General features: G+C 42.4%; 1 protein-coding gene across 1 annotated transcript in view; it reads right to left on the bottom strand.

The window, feature by feature from the left end:
* Positions 1-21,377, bottom strand: part of unc5a (unc-5 netrin receptor A) — a 312,917-nt gene that overhangs the window by 247,971 nt on the left and 43,569 nt on the right. The window contains exon 3 of the mRNA XM_068043091.1: positions 7,822-7,925. Within this exon, the coding sequence (XP_067899192.1) occupies positions 7,822-7,925 (104 nt within the window). The remainder of the gene's footprint in view (positions 1-7,821; positions 7,926-21,377) is intronic.

Genomic DNA, 21,377 nt, shown 5'->3' with positions numbered 1-21,377 from the left:
CACACCTCATCAAATTTACCCTTATAAGACGTTAAAAAGATTGTCACCAACAAGTTTTATTCATAATGATATATATATTGGGAATTAAGTTTAGATTATTTTTTATATCATAGTCATGGACCTCCCTTGGTGTTACTCACGCCAGAACAGATGATATGGTGTTTTATAAAGATAAAGATTCTGGGGGGATTTTCAACTTCAACCCAAAATAGGTGTGAAGTCAGTGGTATACAAGGGTCAGGAAGTGCACAATGATGTAACATTTTGCAATATAGACAAATATATTACAATTCTCCTGGGATTTCTGTGGGGCCTCTTCAGGTTCACCATGATAATTTTGGGGAAATTTGCCTCATATTCGCACATAAATAGGGTTTCTGCTGAACTGCCACCAAAGTTATGGTGGCAGACAGGGAGAAACACTTTCCGTAATGGTGGTCAGGTACTGGAATCAATATAGATGGAGTTAAGGATAAGGAAAGGATGCAAAACTCTGGTAGAAGTTGTCTACAGATTTTCTGATAGTAGTGATGTAGTGGGTTGGATGGTATATAAATACTGGGAACACGGAAGCATGAAGCAAAAACAGTGCAGTTATAAAGGGCGATTTTAATTTCATATAGACTAGGAGAAGCACAACACCGCAAGTAGTAAATGCAATAAATTTCTGAAAAATATTCAGGATAGCTTTATGGAACAATGGGGAGAAATCTTACCAGCCAAGTGGAGGTAGGTTTCAGTGCGTGTGTGGGGCGGGGGGGCGGGGGGGGGGGTGTTAGATCCCCTGAAATTGATGTCAGGTTGACAGCCCGATGTCATCCAGCCCTCTTCCAGCTTTGCCCGGGGGTGTAGGGGGGGTGGGGGGTGGGTTCTGCAGCCAGCAGAGAACCCCTTGGGTCTGGCGGGAAACCAAATGAGCCAATGATAAAGGCAATTTAAGACCCTCTATAACCCTGGATTCATTTTAAACCACCCAGCACGTGGGTGCCATGTTGTGTCTGCACCTCATCAGATTGGAGAAGGCAGCACACAGCAAGTACACATTCATTTTAAGTGACATAGTACAAAGACTGAAATTGGCAAGCCAATGGTGAACTACAGTGAAAGGCTTGCACAGACAGGAGCAGTTGTTTCAGCATAAATTCACTGATTTGGTTGGGAACAGGAACTTTGTGCAGCTACAATCAATTGCCTTGGATTCCACTGAAGGTAATCTTACCTTATTGCCTGTGAGACTTCCCTGTGACATGGGGTCTACATATTCTGAAGTTGGTTGGACCTCTGAGGAGGAAATGCAACATGCTGCAGCTCAGCAGCCACAGCTAAAGAGGCAGTAGCTTCAGCAGCAGCTGCCTTCGCCATAGCCACATGCAGCTGGACAGAACATAAGGGATGGACACAGGGCTCCACCTCAAAGGAGAAGTGATCCCCAGCACAGAGCCGAAAGGCCAAGGGTCATTTTCCTCAACTTCTCCAACTGATAGTGCCTCCGAAGGCTCAGGGTCTTGCGGCAGGTGGCTGCAAACCTCCACAGTTTTTTGAAAGAAGACCTCTGCCCAAGAGGAGCAGGAGGCCACCCAGGGCTGTCAAGGTGACCACAGTCCTCAATTTCTTCATGTCTGGGTCCTCACAGGGATCAACTGATGATATCTGTAGAATTTTGCAATCTGCAGCCCACAACTACATCACCCAGACCTCCAATGCCTTATTTGCGAAGGCATCCAACTATATTCACTTTCAAATGGATGAGGCCTGTCAAACCTAGAAAGCTATCGTCGTTGCTTCCCTTGCAGGATTTCTACAGGTCTGTGGGGTGCTGGGGGGAGAGGTGGGGGGAGAGGTGGGGGGTCGGTTTGATTGACTGCACCAGTGGCAATTGAAGCGGCATAAAAGCAGCCAGGCATCTTTGATAATCAGAAGGGTTTCCACTCCCTGAATGTGCAGCTGGTCTGTGACAACCACAACAAAATAATAAAAGTCTGTGCCAGGTAACCAGGGAGCTGCCATGACTCTTTTATTCTTTGGCAGTTTCAAATTATGCAGGTATTCTCAACACCAGACAGCCTCAGCCTTTGGCTCCTAGGAGACAAGGGGGTACCCATTGAAGACCTGGCTGATGAGCCCAGCAAGGAAACCCAATGTAGAGACACAGGAGAGGTAAAACAGGAGCATGTTACCACCAGAGTAACAATACAGCAAATCATTGGCTTGCTCAAAATGAGGTTCTGTTGCTTTGACAGATCTTGAGGCGCCCTTCATTCTGCCCCAGCAAGAGTCTCCAGCATTGTTGTGGTCTGCTATGCCCTGCACAACTTGGCACTGTAGAGGGGACTGGAGCTGGTAGCAGAGGAAGGTGGAAAGTGCTTGGCATTTTCTGAGGAGAAGGAGGATGAGGAGGATCATCCTGCTGTGTCATTGGTACCTCCAGCTGCGGACCTGTCTGCCAGAGAAGCCCGCGATAACCTCGTCTAGCCATGCTGCACCTGAGAAGTGTGCTTGCAGCATTGCAAGCTTTCCATCAAACCCTGCGCAACCCCCCTCATCACCACCAAATCTCCATCCTACAGTCACTCAACCAACCAAATATTCACAGCCTTTTCTCTTCATCAAGGCAGCTCATGCTACTCATTGGAATTAAACTGACCAGGGTTAATGGGGGATCCAACAAAGTCGAGACCATGAAAATGAGTAGTTCCTTTATTCAAATAAAGAGCATCAATGAAATAGTAACAATGGAATAAGCAAAAAAGTGAATCCCTTTGTGTAACTAAGACCTTATCCTTGTACGCTTTATATTACTTCTACATGGTGCTACCCCTGTGGCCTCAGCAGAACTAGAGGCAGGCTGCTCGTTCCTCGGTCTAACACGAGCTGCCCATCGCAGACGTCCTCTGGGTTTTGGGGCCCATGAGACCTCTGTCAAAGACTGCCCCCCCTACACCTGTGCAGGGGCAGACTCTTCCATTCAGGCAGGGTGCAGCATATGCGGCTCTGTCTGAGGAGGGGAGGGCCAGGGACCTGAATGGGAGTGCCTTGAGAAAAGCCCCCACTGCCATCAGCCTTTTCTCCATCTTCCCTTTCCGGGCCCTCCTGCACATTTCTGCTAACCAAGAGTGGAAGAGCAGTTGGCTGCATGTCAGTACAGCATTCAACCACTAAGGTAAGGCTTTGATCAATGCTCTGGAAACTGGCAGCCAGAGTGTGTAGGCCATTGGTGTGGGCCAGCATACACTCGGTGACCTGCCATGTTTGATTCTCCATGAGGTTGGCCACTATTTCAATGGAGGTGGTTATTAGTACAAATGCCTGAGACATCATGGCACTCATGCTAGAGGTGGACTTCTCCATTTACTCTGCCTCTGGAAATGCTGACAGATGCACACACATTTCCCATTGTTACTCCACAAGTATCTGTTTAGTGCATGACCCCTGAGGCTCCGCATCTGTATCCAACTGAGCAGAACTTGAAGTGTCCTGCACCCTCCGACAGAGATGCTGCACTATTGTCCTCATCTCTAGTACCTACTCCTGCTTACATGTGATATGTTCCTCACCATGTGCCAACCGATCTATCTGAGAAGCTGGACCCACTGAGGTGTGTGTATCTGCACTAGTGGAGGGTGCGCAAGAGTCACGTGGTGGTGCATCTCAGACTGGGGGTTCTCCTCTGAGGGCTCCCCGGGCTCCTCTCTCATCTCCTCCACCAGTACCATCAATGTCCCCGTGGGAGGTGAAAGACATGAGTTAGTGCTGAATCTAGGTGAAATTGGGATCCAAATTAGCAGAGTGCAGATCGTGACATTTAATGTATTGCTGCCATCAATTCAACATGAGTGACAGTTAAGTGCCAAGTGGCAGTGTGATATCTAATAATGTCACCAGGTCTCTGGGCCGCCCCCATCTCCCATCTCCATCACCAACAGCCCGTACTGCTTCCACCCTGCCGATCTCCAGGTCTTCCTTCTCCATCGAGGCTGGGGTGACCATGGCTGCAGCTCCATCTCACCCCCCCCACCCCCACTGCGGTGCTCTGCCTCTCCCTGGAGTTGTGGGCTCTCTTCTCCTGCTATGAGAAAAGGCAGAGAGCTAGGGATGTGAGAAGTGAACTGATCGCTGAGGGTGAACATTTGAGGAGGGCAACTGGAAGGAAGGGTACGAGAGGGCAATAGGATGAGGGTGAGGGTGAGTGCTGTATGTTGAGATGGAGATTTTACGAGGAGACTGGAGAGAAAAGAATGTGTGTGTCAGTCAGAGGAGTGTTGTGCAGGTGAATGCTAGGGAGGTGAGAGAGTGATGGCTGCCAGCTGAGAGTTGCAGGACATTCATCTTGCCGGACCTCATGTGGTCAATAAACCTTTCCGGCACTATTTTCAGGTCCTCAGCACAATAATTCATCTGCTGTCTGCCTCTGTGACCTGCAGCTATGTCTGCTTGGTGAAGTTGGCTGGCTTCCTTCTGCTGCCCTCAGGGAAGAGGACTTCTTTCTGTGCCCTTAATTCATCAATCATCACCTCGAGGCATGAGTCTGAGAACCAGGGGGCAACCTTTCCATATATTTTCTCCATTCTGCAGGTCTTTGTTCCTTCCCACTTCTGCTATCACTGCTGCAATTGTGAGGCCTGTCTCTTTAAGTTATAATCCTTCATTGCTTGTTTTGATGCGTCATCCCACCTGTCCTCTCTGATTGGTTGTGGAACCTGGAGTCAGGATGATAATTACATTGCTCTGGGGAAAAGCCACAAGAAGTCGCAAAAATTAGTTAATTGGGTGCCCGACCTGAAAAGTCCCCTGACGTTCTGTCAGGGATTAAGTCCATTAGATTCCACCCAATGTTTAGAACCAATAGAGAACAGGCCATGCAAGATATAGTGATGAGTAACAAACCAGAATTAATTAATATCTTGCAAATAGTGACTATAATATGATTGAATTTGATATTAGGTTTAAGAAGGAGAAGGGCAAGTCACAAACCAAGATTTAAATTTAAGAAAGGCAAATTTCAAAGGCTGAGTAATGAACTGAGCATAGCACACTGGGTTAAACTGTTAATAAATAAACCTACAAAAAAATCAAAGGAAAGCAATGCTTGGTATTCTGTAAAATCAGTACATATCCCAATAAACAAAGACACCAAGGGCTGGATTTTGTTAGATGCTACGAGGTGGGATAGGAGGCAGGGGGGGGGGTGCACAGAGTATCGCGACAGGTGGTGGTGAGGGCAGCGGCGCAAAGGGTGGCCTTCCCGCCCAGAGGTCAATTGAAGCTCTTAAGTGGCCTATTAACGGGAAATTAAGGGCCTCATCCCGCCGCCCCTGGGATCTTACCAGCGGCGGCGGGGGAGGCCTCTGCCAGGCAGGGAAGATGCTTTGTAACATAAGGGCTTGGGGGTGGGGCCTCCTCTGTGGGCAATTTGTGGCCTCCCTCGCTGGGGCCATCCGGACTGGCCCGAGTGACCCCGCCTCACCGACCTCTTCTCCAGGGTTCCAGTGCTGGGCCTACAATACCAGCAGTGGCCACCACTCCCAATGGCGCTGCTGATCCTGCTGAGCTGCCCACTCTGATTGGCCTGCAGCTCATGGAGGCGGAATCCCAGTGATTAAAGGGACAGGGACCCTGCCTCCTGATATTTTGACTTAAAAAGACTGGATGATCGCTCTGGGGAGGCATAAAAAGGCAGAGGAGAGTGCCCCCGCCTTTTTGGCCTGCAGCCAGAAGCCCCAGCTCCAGCACAAAATCCAGCCCCACATATGTAGTAAAACAACCATGGTCAACAAATTGGGGCGGGGGTTTGGTGACGATGGGATGAGTCTTGTGGGGGTAGGGGGCAGCCATCGCTGCTGGGGTACATCCAGGGACCATGGATTGCCCCTAAAGGAGGGCCATGCCCCTGACCTTGTTAGGAGGATGCCAGGTTTCAATTGATGGCATTTCTAAGCCGCAGCAGGCTCCTCTGTCCTCCATAAAATTGGCATGGATGTGGGAAGAGGCCTTTAAGTGGCTATTAAGGGCCTCAATTGGCCACCCTCAGCCTTCCCTGGCCCAGACAAAATGGCACAGGGCCTGGGCAAAGTCAGGAACGGCACCCCTTGCCATTTTGTTTGCTCCCTTTGCCTCTGTTCCTGTCTCCAAGGGCAGGCTAAAATCCTGCCCACAGTGTCAACTAAAATAACCTTAAATAAATACAAAGCAAAGTGTAAATCCAGTGGATTGAGAGCTATAAAAAGCAACAAAGTGATACAAAGAAACTAACAAGATGTGCAAAAAGGGGACTTTAAAGAAGTAACTTGCAAGGGATGTCAAGTTGCTCAGCGGATGTGTGTGGACTACACATTTCCGACTTAATCTTATGTTGGTGTCCAAATTACACCATTGGATCCAGATGTGTCATTATTGATGTGACAGGCAGCTTCCACAGTCCCAAAAACCCAGGATATGAAACTGTGGTGGGTGGGAATGTAGTGGGAAGATAGCAGGTTCCTTCGAGCCGCTATTTTAATCCTCTGCCTGTCCCGCTCATTGGTAGACTGGATTAAAATTAGGGTTTAATGCCAGTGATCGCCAGAGCTGGCGGACAGCCATAAAGGCGGGGCTAAAGTGTGGCGTGTCGAAGAGACTTAGCAGTTGGCAGGAAAAAAGACAGAAGCGCAAGGGAAGAGCCAACTGTGTAGCAGCCCCAACAACCAATTTTATCTGCTGCGCCTGTGGAACGGTCTGTCACTCTAGAATTGGACTTTATAGCCACTCCAGGCGCTGCTTCACAAACCACTGACCACCTCCAGGTGCTTACCCATTGTCTCTCGAGACAAGGAGGCCAATGAAGAAGAAGTAAATATCACTGCATTGATAGGTAATTCTGAATTGCATAACTCGTATTATGAATAGATTTTTATTTTTATGTTTATTTAAATGAGGTAGATTTTTATTTTTACCTGGGTGTTAATCTGGCTGATCAGAGCAGAGTGTTTGGATGTGGGACAAAAGTGGCAAATGAGGAAATGTACCACATAGGTAATTAACAGCATGATGATTGCCATAAGGGTAAGGGAGGAGTAACTTTAAACAGCTCACATTTTTTAATATAGGTTTTGAAAAAGGGAGGTTACAAATTTATATGCATACATGGAAATGAAATTTTCAGTAAATAATCCATGCGTAATGTAGAAACAGATATAAAACTCATACCAAAAGGACCCGAGAACATGGCTTGAAAGTGATTGAAAACATACGCCTGGAATTTCCATTCGGGGGTCTCCCGATCTCTTGCTATTAACCTGGAACTGGCGGAAACCCAGGAGAAATGATGTGAAAGGACTTTCTGCCGTTTCCGTAGCGTTTCTGCCAAAGCTACGGTTGGAGATCGGGGGAACTCCATGAAAATTCTACCTTCATAATCATTGCAATCTTAGATAAGCGTAAACATTGACAATCCTTAAATCAGTATGCCCATACAGTAAGTCTATTTTTAAATATAATTTCTCGATATGTAATAGTATTCATGTTTATGTTAGGAAACCATTTTTATCAGCATACTCATACAAATACTGTATTCAATGAATTTCTGCTGTGAATGTAAGTAGTATAGGGGGATAATTGTGTGAACATGAATGTGGCATTTCTTCTGTGTTAGATGGTTTTAAACTCATTACTATTTCTTGCACTTCTGTGAACTAGCCATGTTGAAGTTAGTCCCAAAGACCCATTTATTAAAACTATAATTTAGGATGAATGCTAAAATACTTGGTATATTCTAAAGCCTGAGATTGTTTCTATTTATTTATCTGGTGGCTTCTGGTAGAGTCAAGGAAGAGTGCTATTACTTACTTTTGCTGATGGAATACCTTCCGGAGGTTGACAATGGAGTAAAACCTCTTCGTCCAATGGAACCTCTTTCCCTAATGGTTCTTGTTCAAAATTCTTCCGCAGATCTCCAAATGAGAAACAAGAACTATAATTAAGTAAATCTGTACTGTTATGAAACCTGTCAAAAACAAATTTAGCACTTTACACATGGATTTTTTCCTATAAAAATCACTTTAATTGAAGCAGTCAATCTGGCAAAGGCAAAAGTTTGATCAGCTTTACAAACTGGTATTTAAATACCAGCTAATGTCTATTGTCTAGATCAAATCAGGGTAATGACAAGGTGTCTCCAGTCAAATCTCAGAGAGGTCCATTTAATCTTTGTAACTGGTGAAACTGATATCCATTCTTCCATCTCCATTACAAAATTACAATAGTAAGAGTTTGACCTGGATTTATCAACGATGCTGATGTTGGTATGGGGCAGGACATCTGTCCAATGCTTCAATTCTACCCTGATCCTGATCCCTGATCCTGACCCATTGGGCTTATTATTTATGCAAAGTGAGTTCCTGGCAGGAACTCCACCACCAAGAGGGAACCATGCTGAGGAAGGAAATGAGACAGTGTTGGCACCTTCTATCGCACTAAAAGAGGCAGGAGCCAAAATTAAAGTGGCAGGAAAACCTTAAGACTATATCAAATTTTATATTGAGGGCCTCAGGCAAGACTGAAAAACCTAACTGCTGTCAAACATAATTTGAAACACTATATATAAAATACAACATTAACACAATCAGACAGAAGCAACTCTTTTAAACAAAGTACATATTTAACCAATGAAATTCTTGTTGTATTAAGCTCACACCATCTCATTGATAATTTATCAACATTGTGGTGATATGCTTTATGGACATTCCTGATATGATTGCTCTTGACTTAAAAAATCGGAAACTATCCAAGCACATCCTCCTAACTTCAATCTTCATCATTGTTGAGTCCCTCACCATCATCATCTTGATGGTCACTGTTGATCTTAAGTTTAATGGAATCAGCTATATCAACAACTTGGTTAGGAGAGCAGGGCAGAGGCTATATACTTTGCAATGAATGACTCATCTCCTCACCACTCAAAATCTCTCAACCATCTAAAAGGTATAAGCCAGGAGTGTGATTAACACTCGAGAAACTTATCACCATCCAAGACAGAACAGTCTGTTTGATCGGCACTCCTCTGCTGGATTTAATATCTGTCCTGTCATAACTGGACTATCAACAGGATGCAGTGCAGCAACTTACAAAGCTTATTTTAATAGCACCTCTGATCCCCATGACATCTATCACTGAAAATGACAAAAGTAGCAATGTTATGAGAGCACCATCACCTCCACGTTCCCCTCCATGTCACCCACCAGCATACATCACTCCTTCTTCAATGTCACCGAGTCAAAATCCTGGAATTCGCTACATTCTTGGATGGGCAATTAATGCAGTCTTATCAGGGGTGTCCACATCCCAAGAACTAATTATAAAAAACTCAAACACACAGTTAACTATGAATAGGGAAAATCATAGGTCAGAATGAAGGCAGGAGTGTAAAATGGGTGGCAGCTGAATGACTTCCCATCATACACCCCATTTAATATTCCTTTCTGCTGACTTCAGTGCTAAGGAAAACCAGACAGGGAGTATTATAGGTGACCATCTGATACCACCTGTTTCACACCCCTGCTGAAGTGGAAAGTTCCACCCATATTTTCATACTTAAACAACAAAGAGCTGCATGCAAACTGGGTAGCCACAGGTCCTATTTGTTATTAAGTTTCTTTTTACACCTTATCATCAAATGGCTACTTCCCACAGATTTCAATAGGGGATGTGATTTGCTATCTGCAGAATTAGAAGCCAGGATGAAAATGGACGGACTTGAATAGATTAGAAGGATGCACAACAAGGAGAAATAGATAGTGAAAGATTATACAGGATATGTTTAATAGTCTTGGAAGATAATTAAAAGAAAATTCAGTCGACTGTATTTCTATGGTACATAGGATATTTAGTTTAGTTTAGAGATACAGCACTGAAACAGGCCCTTCGGCCCACCGAGTCTGTGCCGACCATCAACCACCCATTTTATACTAATCCTACACTAATTCCATATTCCTACCACATCCCCACCTGTCCCTATATTTCCCTACCACCTACCTATACTAGGGGCAATTTATAATGGCCAATTTACCTACCAACCTGCAAGTCTTTTGGCTTGTGGGAGGAAACCGGAGCACCCGGAGAAAACCCACGCAGACACAGGGAGAACTTGCAAACTCCACACAGGCAGTACCCAGAATTGAACCCGGGTCGCTGGAGCTGTGAGGCTGCGGTGCTAACCACTGCGCCACTGTGCCGCCCTCTATATTGATATATAGAAGTCAAAACAAATTACAAGAACTACTGATTTAGTTGTTTGGAGAAGATGATGGGAGATGTTAAGGATTAAATTTGGAGTACCATTAGAAAGGTAATTATCAATAAATTTGCAGAAATTATCATCATTATAAAGGGAACCATAATCTGTACGCTAGCTAGCTTTATTTTTCTGCTCAGGTGTAGCATGAAGACTTTTTTTTTCTTCCTCCTTCATGATATTCTGAGGCTGTACACCAGTGATACGATGAATGGGCTGACTCTGTTGCCACACAGTCCTTTCAAAAGGCCAATGAGTGAAAATAGTTCCCTCACAAGGGATTTAATTTTGCCATGTACCAAAATTAATTTGATATGAGTGCAATATGTCCAGTCTCAAAGCTGCATTGGACAAACTACCTTGTCCAAAAGATAAACTTGTCTGGCTCGGAATTATGTAATCTCCTATAACCAAGATTTTCAGACAAGACCTGAAAAGAAGAAAGATCAGCTGTCAACCTAAAAACTACAGCAGTCTTATCACAGTCAAAGTAAACAAGGACAGTCGTGTCACAGGAGGTATTGATAATGTAGATTACGAACAAGGAGAGGAAGATAAATGACCATACGTCCTACATTCACTGAGACTGCACCAGACTTAACATCTTGGCAAAATGTTTCAATAAAGTTTATGGTCCCCCTTCTGAAAGTTTACTGTATATGTCTCATGATGTAACTCTGAGTTACTTCACTTATTCTTGATACCAACAAATGACTTCTTAATTTGTAGCCAGGTACAGGGGATCTGGATGACTTCATTGACTCAGTTTGTGACTTCCCACCATGTAGCTTGCAAATGTACTTTTAGTGTATGGAGAGCCCTCAGCCCTAAATTGTATGCCTCTTTTGTGCATCTCTTGCATTGGGACCTAGATCCCTTCAATGCCAATGGGAACAGTGGTACCTATAATTAGTCCACTTTTCTCCACCATAACTTACTCCTAAATGGTGAGCTGCAGCCTTCTGAGTTCTGGTTTCTTGCCAGACTTTACACTCCCTAATCATGTGTGCTACAGGACAAGTTCTATGGACAGCCACCTATTCAAATTAACAAATTGACTTTCTGTGACATTTAGCGCCAGTTTAAAAACTTGAATGGGAAATTGGCCGCAGCTACAAAAATGGCCATGTCCCTGACCGAATTAACAAGCATGCCAAGTTTCTGATGATTGTGTCTGTTTGCAGCATTTCAAATTTATTTTTTTAGGCACAAAGACACTAGTAGACTACTAGGCATGTTTTAAAAGTTTTTATATATTAAAAAATTAACTTACAAAGTAACTGATTACAGTACACCAATGAAACTACTTAATTATACTGTTTAGTTTTCTAAATTCATTTTCAGTGATTTAAGGTCAGTTTACTCATTGGTGCAGGACCAGGCACTGATTAAAATACTTACTTTTTGTGTAATAAACCAATTTTCAGTTGTATTAATCACACTGCACCAGCTGACTACTTTTTACGGAATATTTTTTAAAGCAGAAATGAAAACCATTACATTCTATCATGCTGCTGATTGCCCTGCTTCATAGAAAATTTTATATTTATGATTATACAAATGAATTTGAGTGGAAACTTGAACCACAGATTCACTTGGTAAAATTTATGCAATTTCAAGCGCAATTTGTACCTGGATTGCCGATTGCACCCAAAGGGGAAATTCTACCCCTTCCTCTTTGGGATCAAGTTAAAGAAGAGCAACTGCAGAAATGTACAAAATTAAAGAATGAATGAAGAATTCGTGAGCATTAACATTATATTTTTAAAAACTGTATACAGTTTCTTTCCATTTATAGAATTTAAAAGGAGCAACTTAAATGTTTTGGAGCTCCTGCAACAAATAAAACCTTTTTGTCTGAATTTTAGCTTAATATTGGCTTATTTAATTCTGTCACAGAATACAGGAGGTTAAAATCTAGCTTCACTCAAAAAATTCTTGTTTAACTCAATATAATTGCCTGGATTTTGCAGTCAGCAAAACAGCGAAGCTATCAGCGCTCACCGTTATTATGGACTAAATCGGATAGCAATTTCCAGCGTCCGCACATGTGCAGTTAAACACAGAAACCAGGAAGTTGCTGTCTGAGTTGCCCTGCTCCTCCAGAAGCTGCACTATACTAGTATCTCACTGAGAAATTTGGCATTCAAACGCAGGAAGGGTGTGAAGTTGTGGTACTCACGCACTAAATGCGCCAGAAAAAGTTAGGACTTGTCCATTCAAGTGTATGTGAATTTTTAATGGTGTGATAAGTCTTAATTGCTGCTAAATAAGCTCTGTAGCACTGAAAATTAACTTCTAAAAGTGTGGAATCTCATTTCTTCAAATTTTTATGATTTTTGAAGATTTAAAAAAAATTATTTTTTACTTTTTGTTTTCTCTTTTATCGCTCTCTCTCTTAATCCTATTTTTTCCTTCTCTTTATTTTGCTTCCTGTACATGATTTTACATTGAATTGAAATTTCTAATTTACACTTCCTGGTTTAGACTCTGCATGAAATTTTATCCCCCCAAAATGGGTGGGTTAGGATTGGGTGAGATCTAAAAATTAAAATCTCAAACCCAACCACAACATTTCCGGTTTAATAGAGGGGTGACAAGGGCAGGCAGTCACCCAGCTCCCAGGAGGCAGGTTGGCCATTTAAGTATTATAGTGAGACTGGGGTCCTCACATTTAACTTCCCTGGTCAGCTGGGTTTTCCAGGCCTCAAGAAACCTGACAGCTCAAGAGAGCTGCAGGCAGCTTTGGGGAAAAGATCAAGTGCCTTAGTGCTTTTACAGTACTGCCTGTGGGTCATGAGGAACAGGAGTCCTTTCCCCGGTGCACCAAGCATACCTGGTTCCCTGGGAAAGGACATCCCACAACTGCAATCAGACACCTCACCCCCATCCAAAGACTTCCAGACTCCCTGGGTTAAGACAACAATCTCCTGGAATCCTCTCTACCCCTCTCTTCCCACTCCCCAGGATTGGGGGGCAGACATTCCATGCTCTCACTAGCTACACATTATATTGCTCCAGCAAAAACAATCTTCTGGATCATACAGTTACCCCTGAATTGCACTTACACAAAGCGCTAAATGGTATCCTTTGATGCAATAACCTTCTATAGTTCAATAGATACCCTGTTGCAGATTGGAGCATTATTGTGAACATTCATGAGAGATATTTCCACTGCTCTTAGGACTGCCTTGGTGGCCCTACGATTGATGCACACATCATAAATCTGTGCCCTGCTGCAGTATGGTGATCCATTCAAAGAGCTGTAAAGATCTGAGTATTTTTCATGGATTAGCAATAAAAAGAACAGGGTTATGAGTAAACACGCTGTGGCATGTATAATGGGGGCAGCTATTTGGTAAAGGAAATAAACTGCTGCATCGCCTTATTTTAGTAGTTTTTCTTTAGTTAATCAACCTTTTTCTCATTTGTAACAATGTCCTTTAGATATTCTAGGCATCAGTTCACCCTGTCAGCTTGCACGTTCATGAGTTTCATACAGTATGGCCCTCCTTTGCTTTACTTCATGCAGCATCACCTCAAGGGCAGTCTCTGCAAATCTTGTCGATTAGTATCTGAATCACTCATTTTACTGCACTTATTCATTTTCAGTCACCTAAGTTTTCTGGTCAGCAGAGATTGCAGCCCTTTAAATAATTGCAGGGGGGTGGGAAACTTCAATCAGATGTGCACGCATTATCACAGGCAGACTGCTGTGTGCGTGGGAGTTTGCCATAAACAGAAACATGATGCAAATACCAAATGGAATGATTAGAAAAATGATTGCTGGAACCTCCTGCATCATACAGTTGCCACCTGAATCGTACTCAAACCGGAGACAACGGATGAAAATATTTCTGAATGAAACATTGCTTTAATGAAGCAGTACATCAAATTCAACTTTCTTTTTGATCAAACCAAACTCAGTCAGATAATAAATGCCTTTGAAATACTACTCTTCAATTTAAAATGATGGCAGTCAGACACATATGTATAAACAAAATCACACAGCACACTTGTATTTGAATTTGAAATAAATGGCTTGGCTCTTCCTTCACTTTCATATGTTCCTGTTGTCGTGCTAGGTCCCCACCTGCCAAAATGAGGCACATTCATTTTGTCATGAATATTGATTTTAAATTGTTGCTGAAGCGAGGAAATGACTTGTTAAACAGATTAGCTGTGGCTGGAAAAGACATTTGTATATTGACAGACAGTGCTTGGAAGGACCATTCCCTGACACATTCAACCCACAATGGACCTTGATCACCAGGTATTGTGTGTAAGAGGAGCATTTCAGAGACTGCTAAGTTGATACAATCCAGGACTGGTTAGACCAACTGGTCACATGACTAAACTGGCTGTTCCAGGGTCTTTTGAACTAGCCACAGAGAGTTTAAACTCAGAAAGACTGTTTTGCTCCTGGACTGAGAAGATCTCTCCTGTGTGCTCCCTTCTCTTTCTCACAAGCTTCTGAATCCACTGAAAACACATGAACCCCAAGGGAGAAAAGAAGTCTCCTATAGCGAACAAGGTTTAAGAAGAATACTGGGGCCCAATGAAAAGCAAGATCTACCTACAATCAAGGACTCTACAGTGAGCTCGAAGAACCATATTAAAAATTCTTCAAACTTTTCCACTTTATTTTTCTTCTGTTCTTTTCTGTCTCTATTTGCATGTATGTATCACGTATGCATGCTAGTGTGGGCGCGTCGTGTATACGCAGGCGTCAACTGAATTAGAGTTTAAGTTCAAGTTTAATAAATTTCAGCCTTTCGTCTTTAAACCTTAGAAAACCTGTTTGTGCTGGTTTCTTTGCTTTATAATTGGAAAACAATGAACGAGGATTCACCAAGAGGGAACTTAAATCACGGTGTTTTAAAAATTAAACCCTGTTACAGTAAGACCAGGTGAAGGCTGAGAGGGACCCCTAGACACCTTTCTCACCTGGTTATAACACTTTGTTTCTTATGTTCAAGTAAATTGCAATCTCTTTGCCTTGCTGTATTCCCATAACCTACCTCTGCTTCAAATGCTTTTCCTATTATTTCCTTAAAATATGAGGGAAGCCTCTTCCCTTAAAAGATACAACGGTCCCTGCCTTAATTATTTCTTATGTTAAAGCATTCTATATCTTCATCCTTCAATATTGGATCTCCTTCCTCCCCTCCTGAGCAACATTCCTGAGCAATGTTACCTTCTGTTTATCTGAAATTTTTTTTTTCATATTGCCTTTTAGTTCTTTTATTCCTTTCTCCTCTCCCTAGAATACTTCCTTTAATTCTCATAGTTACCTTTTAGTATTGCCAGCCCTAGTCTTACCATGACTTCCCTTTCACTTTCTAATGAGTTTTAATTTCTCTATTTTCTCTCTGTGCTGTAATCTCTTCCTATTTAAACTCTGACTTTCTAATAATTGCAGATTTTCCACTACAAATACATTACCCTATTTGTTAATTTTTCTGCCTGGTAAGTTTGTTCTCAATCCTATCTTATTGCATTAAACTTTGGGTTATCTTTCAGTCCAGTACCCTTATTTCTGACTCTACTTTTTATTCTGTTTTCACATTAAGCACAGCTACATTGTGGTCAAAATTTCCTAATTGTTCTCCTGCTCTCATACAAGTTATTTATTCCACTTCATTTCCCAGAATTAAATCAAGCAATGTTTCTTTCCATGTTGGACTAGAAATGTACTGGTCCAAGAATCTGTATTGAATGCATCCTAAAAAGCATTCCACGCTTTTCTCCGCCTTCTCAGGCTATGGGGATCGAGCAGGGGAGTGGGACTGACTGCATAGCTCTGTGGAGAGCTAGCATGGACTCAATGGGCTGAATGGCCTCCTTCTGTGCTGTAAATAACTCTATGACTCTTCTTTGGGAGTCCCTCAATATTACTGCCCTATTTTTCTTACATATGTTTCAGAACTATCACGAAGTGTCCTCCTCTATCTCATCTCCAATGTTTTGTGGCCTATAATGCAAGCAACAAATTGTACCATCCCCTTCCTATTCTTCAACTTTATCCTTATGGATTCTGAATATTATGTTCCAACCAGCTTTCATATCTTAAGAGATCAGATTTGGAAAACCTCAAGGTAGGGATTCACAGGCCTCATTGCTGCCCTAATGTCTGCTTCCCTGTAGATCAGCGGACAATCTGATGGAGTACCCACAGCTGGGGAAGGGCTGGAGATGGCACAGTTGATTTTGGTGTTCTTCAAGTTGTCAGTACATTTGACCCACTCAGTCCCCCTAAAATTGACAGTAAATGTTCCAGAAAATGGGCAGGACCAGCAGTTATAACAATGTTACACATGGTTATATCAATTGCAGGTCCATCTCAGAACTGAAACAAAGACATACAGAGCCATCTGATTGTGAGCATCTCTCAATCAAACCTTGCAGCTAGCTAGTGGACTTACCACTTCCATTAAGGAAGCACTTAATAGCAGTCTCAGGTTAGGAGTTAGAAGTTGCATGCAATATGCCAGCACAAAGAGGAAGCACTGTGGGAAAAGATGCTAACATCACTGACACAATGCACACAGTAAATAAATAAATTGGTTGCATAGTATTTTTGCCTCTTTCATTGTATCAAAAAAACAGCAGCAAAGCAAAGGGTAGGCACTGATATTCATGGAGGAAGTGCAGAAAGTGGTATTGCAGTAGATGTTTGAAGTCATTTTCTTACTATCATGTGGACAGCAGGGTCCCTTAAAGGGGAAGCTCAGATTTTTAAGATTCAATTTTAACTCCCAGGCAGAAAGCTAGATGGAGCCAACAAACTTCCTAAATGTAGACATTTTGTTGGAAGCCGTCCAATTTTAACAGCCAGGCTGGCTATTCCGGCGAGTAGGCCATTAAAATTGCCTTAGAGTCCAAACTGAGTCATTCATTCATGAAGCATTAATCTGACTTAGGCAAACATCTCAATCAGCCAGTGTTAAAATTGTCATGGACAGTAACAGAGCAGCAAATAATGCTGCTCGATTTTAACTCCCTTAACCTAACAGACGGTTGCAGGAGTTAAAATTACCTTTGAGTATCTAGTGGATTAGTGCCTGATGCACCAGTGTCCCTGGCTTCATTTTTCCTGAATTTTGCCATGGGTGTCAGTACCACAATGTTGTGGCAAAAAGTGGGTCCCGAGTCTACACTTGCCAGCAGCAGGACCAGCTCAGCAACTTTACTACAGGAGGCCTCCTAATTGGCCACCTGTGGGCATCCAATTAAGGATGGCAGGAAGGCTCCTGATGCTGCCGGCCCAATCAGAAGGCCGGCTGCTCTGAAGCCATAGCAACACCACCAGGAGAAACGGTTACTGCTAAAACAGGCAGGCAGCCTCAGGAGCTTGGCCAGGTAAGTTCAAAAAGTTAAAAAATTCAGGGGGCCGTGTGGGAGGGGAAACCCCTCCAGAGAGATCATTGGGGCTGCCTTCAATGCCCTCAGCCCCCTCTTTGGGCCATTGAGCCTTGGACTCTGATCACCTGCTAGGCTGCCACAGGGAGGCAATCTCCATTAAGCTGGTGGCATCCCCATTTGGGAAATGAAGTGGAACAAATAACTTATATGAGAGCAGTTGGGGGTCGCTCTGCTGTCGACAAAATGCCAGAGGCCCCATAAAATGTCCTTAATTATGCTAATTGGCTGCCCTTCTCCTCGCAGCAGACAGCCAATCCACCTCCGCTCCCACTGCTAGGAAAATGCCCTGGCGGTGGGACCACGTCAGGGAGCTGTCCCGATGCAGCTCCACCCTATGCTACCGGCTGACCCCTGCCACCCAGGGTCTGGTGAAATTCAGGCTCAAGTCTTACTCTAGACTTGATTACTTGATTACTTCTCCTCGTGATTAGGTTTCTTTGTATTACAAAGTTCACAGAATCACAGAATTGTTACAGAGCAGAATGAGTTTGTTCGGCCCATCGTGCCCACACCGGTTCTCTGAATAAGCAATTCACCTAATGCCATTCCCCCACCTTCTCCCTGTAACCTTGCACATTCTTCCTTTTCAGATAATAGTCTAATTACCTTTTGATTGAATCTGCCTCCACCACACTCTTAGGCAGTGCATTCTAGATCCTAACTACTCGCTGCGAGAAAAAGCTTTTCCTCATGTTGCCTTTGCTTCTTTTGCCAATCACATTGAATCTATGCCCTCTTGTTCCCGATCCTTTCACGAGTGGGAACAGCCTTTCCCTATCCAGACCCCTCATGATTTTGAATATCTCTATCAAATCTCAACTCAGCCTTCTCTTCTCCAAGGAAAACAGTCCTAAGTTCTCCAATCTGTCTTCATAACTGAAGTTCCTCATCCCTGGAACTATTCTCGTGAATCTTTTCTGTACTCTCTCTAATGCCTTCACATCTTTCCTAACGTGTGGCATCCAGAACTGGGCACAATACTCTAGCTGAGGCTGAACTAGTGTCTTATACAAAGTTCAACATAACCTCCTTGCTGATGTACTGTATGCCCCTATTAATAAAGCCTCGGTTACTGTATGCCTTATAAACCATTCTCTCAACCTGTCCTGTGACCTTCAATGATTATGCATATATACACCTAGGTCCCTTTGTGATGAAACATAGGTATAATAGGCTTAATTAGGTAGAAATTAGATATAGTTAATATATTATACCTTTTAGAATTAAAGATATGTTAAATGTTCAGTTTTCAAGACTTTCTGAAATTCCCCTTTAAGAAGGTAGAGTTAAAAATTTCAAGGTCTTTCAAGGTCCCTGTTACAATAGAATGTGAACCAGAAACATCTTTTAAGTTGGGAAATCCATTGCAGTGTTTCTGTTGCCGGGGAGTTGGAGGATAAACACACATTGAAACATCCTGTATGACATCAGTAAGAGGTAGCAATAAACTTAATTGATAGTGTTGGTAAAATGTAGACAGATTGACTCAAAAGGTTGCTTCAAGGTACCATAAAAAACACAATTATAGATAATAAAATAATAAATGGAATAGTACTTACAGGAACAGATGTCAAATAAACCCAATTATAAACATTTTGACCAGATAAATGCTTACAACTTCAAGAGCAGGGGAATTCCAGCAAAACATTAAGTGGAGATGTTACTTAATGATACTACCATATATGGATTTCAAAAGGGTAACCCCTATATACTAAAAGGTCAGGTGATACCTGAGAAACGGTATAAATATGATGGTTTCTGAAGCAAAAATTAGAAGTGTTGAATTCCTCATCAATGCTTCTCACCCTGTGCCATACTCGGGAATTTAAGGTAAAAGTTTTCTTTAAATTTTGATGGATGTTCTAAGATATTTTGCTGTAACCTTAGCAGGATTAAACTTTTGGATTCTATTTTAGAAATATGATTATGTGTTACATCTCTTAGTAATATTTGATATTGTGATAAACTTATCCAGTTAAACGTGTATTTCATGTTCAATTCTTTAATAAATATATAAAAGTTAATAAATTGTCTCATGTAGCATTCTGTATACAACACCAAGAACCCCTCTCTGTGTCTCTTTAAGTGGAGAGATACATACTGAAGAGAATTTTCCAGACACTTATAATATCTGGGATATTTATGACTTAGCCATAATTATTTTTAAAATAGGCTATCCAAAAGATAGTAATATTCTCTGTTAGTTTTCTTTCTTTGAGGGAAGACAGGTTCAATTCTTTGGACCCATATAAGTGTCTATACGAATTTGTCTGGTTTGAACTTAATTAAGGGAGCTTTATAGGGATGTACTCCTGATTTGGTTTAGTCCCTATAAGGGGTTAAAGTCATAAATCACTTCACCTTTGCTCCTGCACCCGCTTTAGAGTTGTGTCTTCTATTGTCTCTCCATGTCCTTCCTCCCAAACTGAATCACTTCACATTTCTCAACATTGAACTTCATCTGCCATTTGTCTGCCCATTTCACCAACTTGTTTATGTCCTTTTGAAGTGCTACACTGTCCTTCTCACAGTTCACAATTATTTCAAGTTTGGTATCATCCACAAATTTTGAAATTGTGTCCTGTACACCAAGGTCTAGGTCATTAATATATAATCAGGAAGAACAAGGGTCCCAATGCTGACCCTTGGGGAACTCCACTACAAACCTTCCTCCAGCCTGAAAAACATTCATTAACTCTCAGTTTCCTGCCAGTCAGCCAATTTCGTAGCCATGTCGCTACTATCCTTTTTATTCCATGAGCTATAACTTTGCTCACAATTCTGTTGTATGGCACTGTATCAAATGCCTTTTGGAAGTCCATGTACACCACATCAACAGCATTGCACTTATGAATCCTCTCTGTTACCTCATCAAAAAATTCTAGCAAGTTAGTTAAACATGATTTTCCCTTAACAAATCCGTGCTGGTTTTCCTTAATTTTCTTCATGTGACTATTAATTTTGTCCCGAGTTATTGTTTCTAGAAGTTGCCTCACCACCACAGTTAAACAGACTGACCTGTAGTTGTTGGGCTTATCTTTACACCCTTTTTTGAACAAGGGTGAACCATTTGCAATTCTCTAGTCCTCTGGCACCACCCTTGATTCTAAGGAAGACTGGAAAATAATGGCCAGTGCCTCCTCAATTTCCACTCTCACTTCCTTCAGTATTCTTGGATGCATCTCATTCAGCCCTGGGTGCTTAATCAACTTTAAGTATTGACAGCCTATCTAATACCTCCTCCTGATCAATTTTAAATCCTTCTAGTGTATTAATTACCCCCTCTTTCACTATGGTCTGAGTAGCCTATTCTTCCTTGGTAAAGACAGAAACAAAGTATTCATTTAATATCTCAGCTATGCCTCCATGTGTAAATCTTCCTTTTGGTCCCTAATCAGCCCAACTCCACCTTTTACAATCTTTTTACTATTTATATGCCTATTGCAGACCTTGGGATTCCCTTTTGTGTTAGCTGCCAGTCTCTTTTCATACTCTCTCTTTGCTTCTCTTATTTGCTTTTTCACTTCCCATCTGAACCTTCTTTATTCAACCTGGTTCTCCATTGCATTATCTACCTGACATTTGTCATAAGCATACCTTTTCTTCTTCATCTTCATCTCTATTTCTTTTGTCATCCAGGGAGCTCTGGATTTGTTTGCCCTACCTTTCCCCTTCAAGTTAATATACC

This window comes from Heterodontus francisci, chromosome 12 (assembly GCF_036365525.1).
Source record: "Heterodontus francisci isolate sHetFra1 chromosome 12, sHetFra1.hap1, whole genome shotgun sequence".
Classification (NCBI taxonomy): Eukaryota; Metazoa; Chordata; class Chondrichthyes; order Heterodontiformes; family Heterodontidae; genus Heterodontus; species Heterodontus francisci.
Note: the sequence above shows the minus strand (reverse complement) of the source record. Positions and strands in the feature narration are given on the sequence as shown.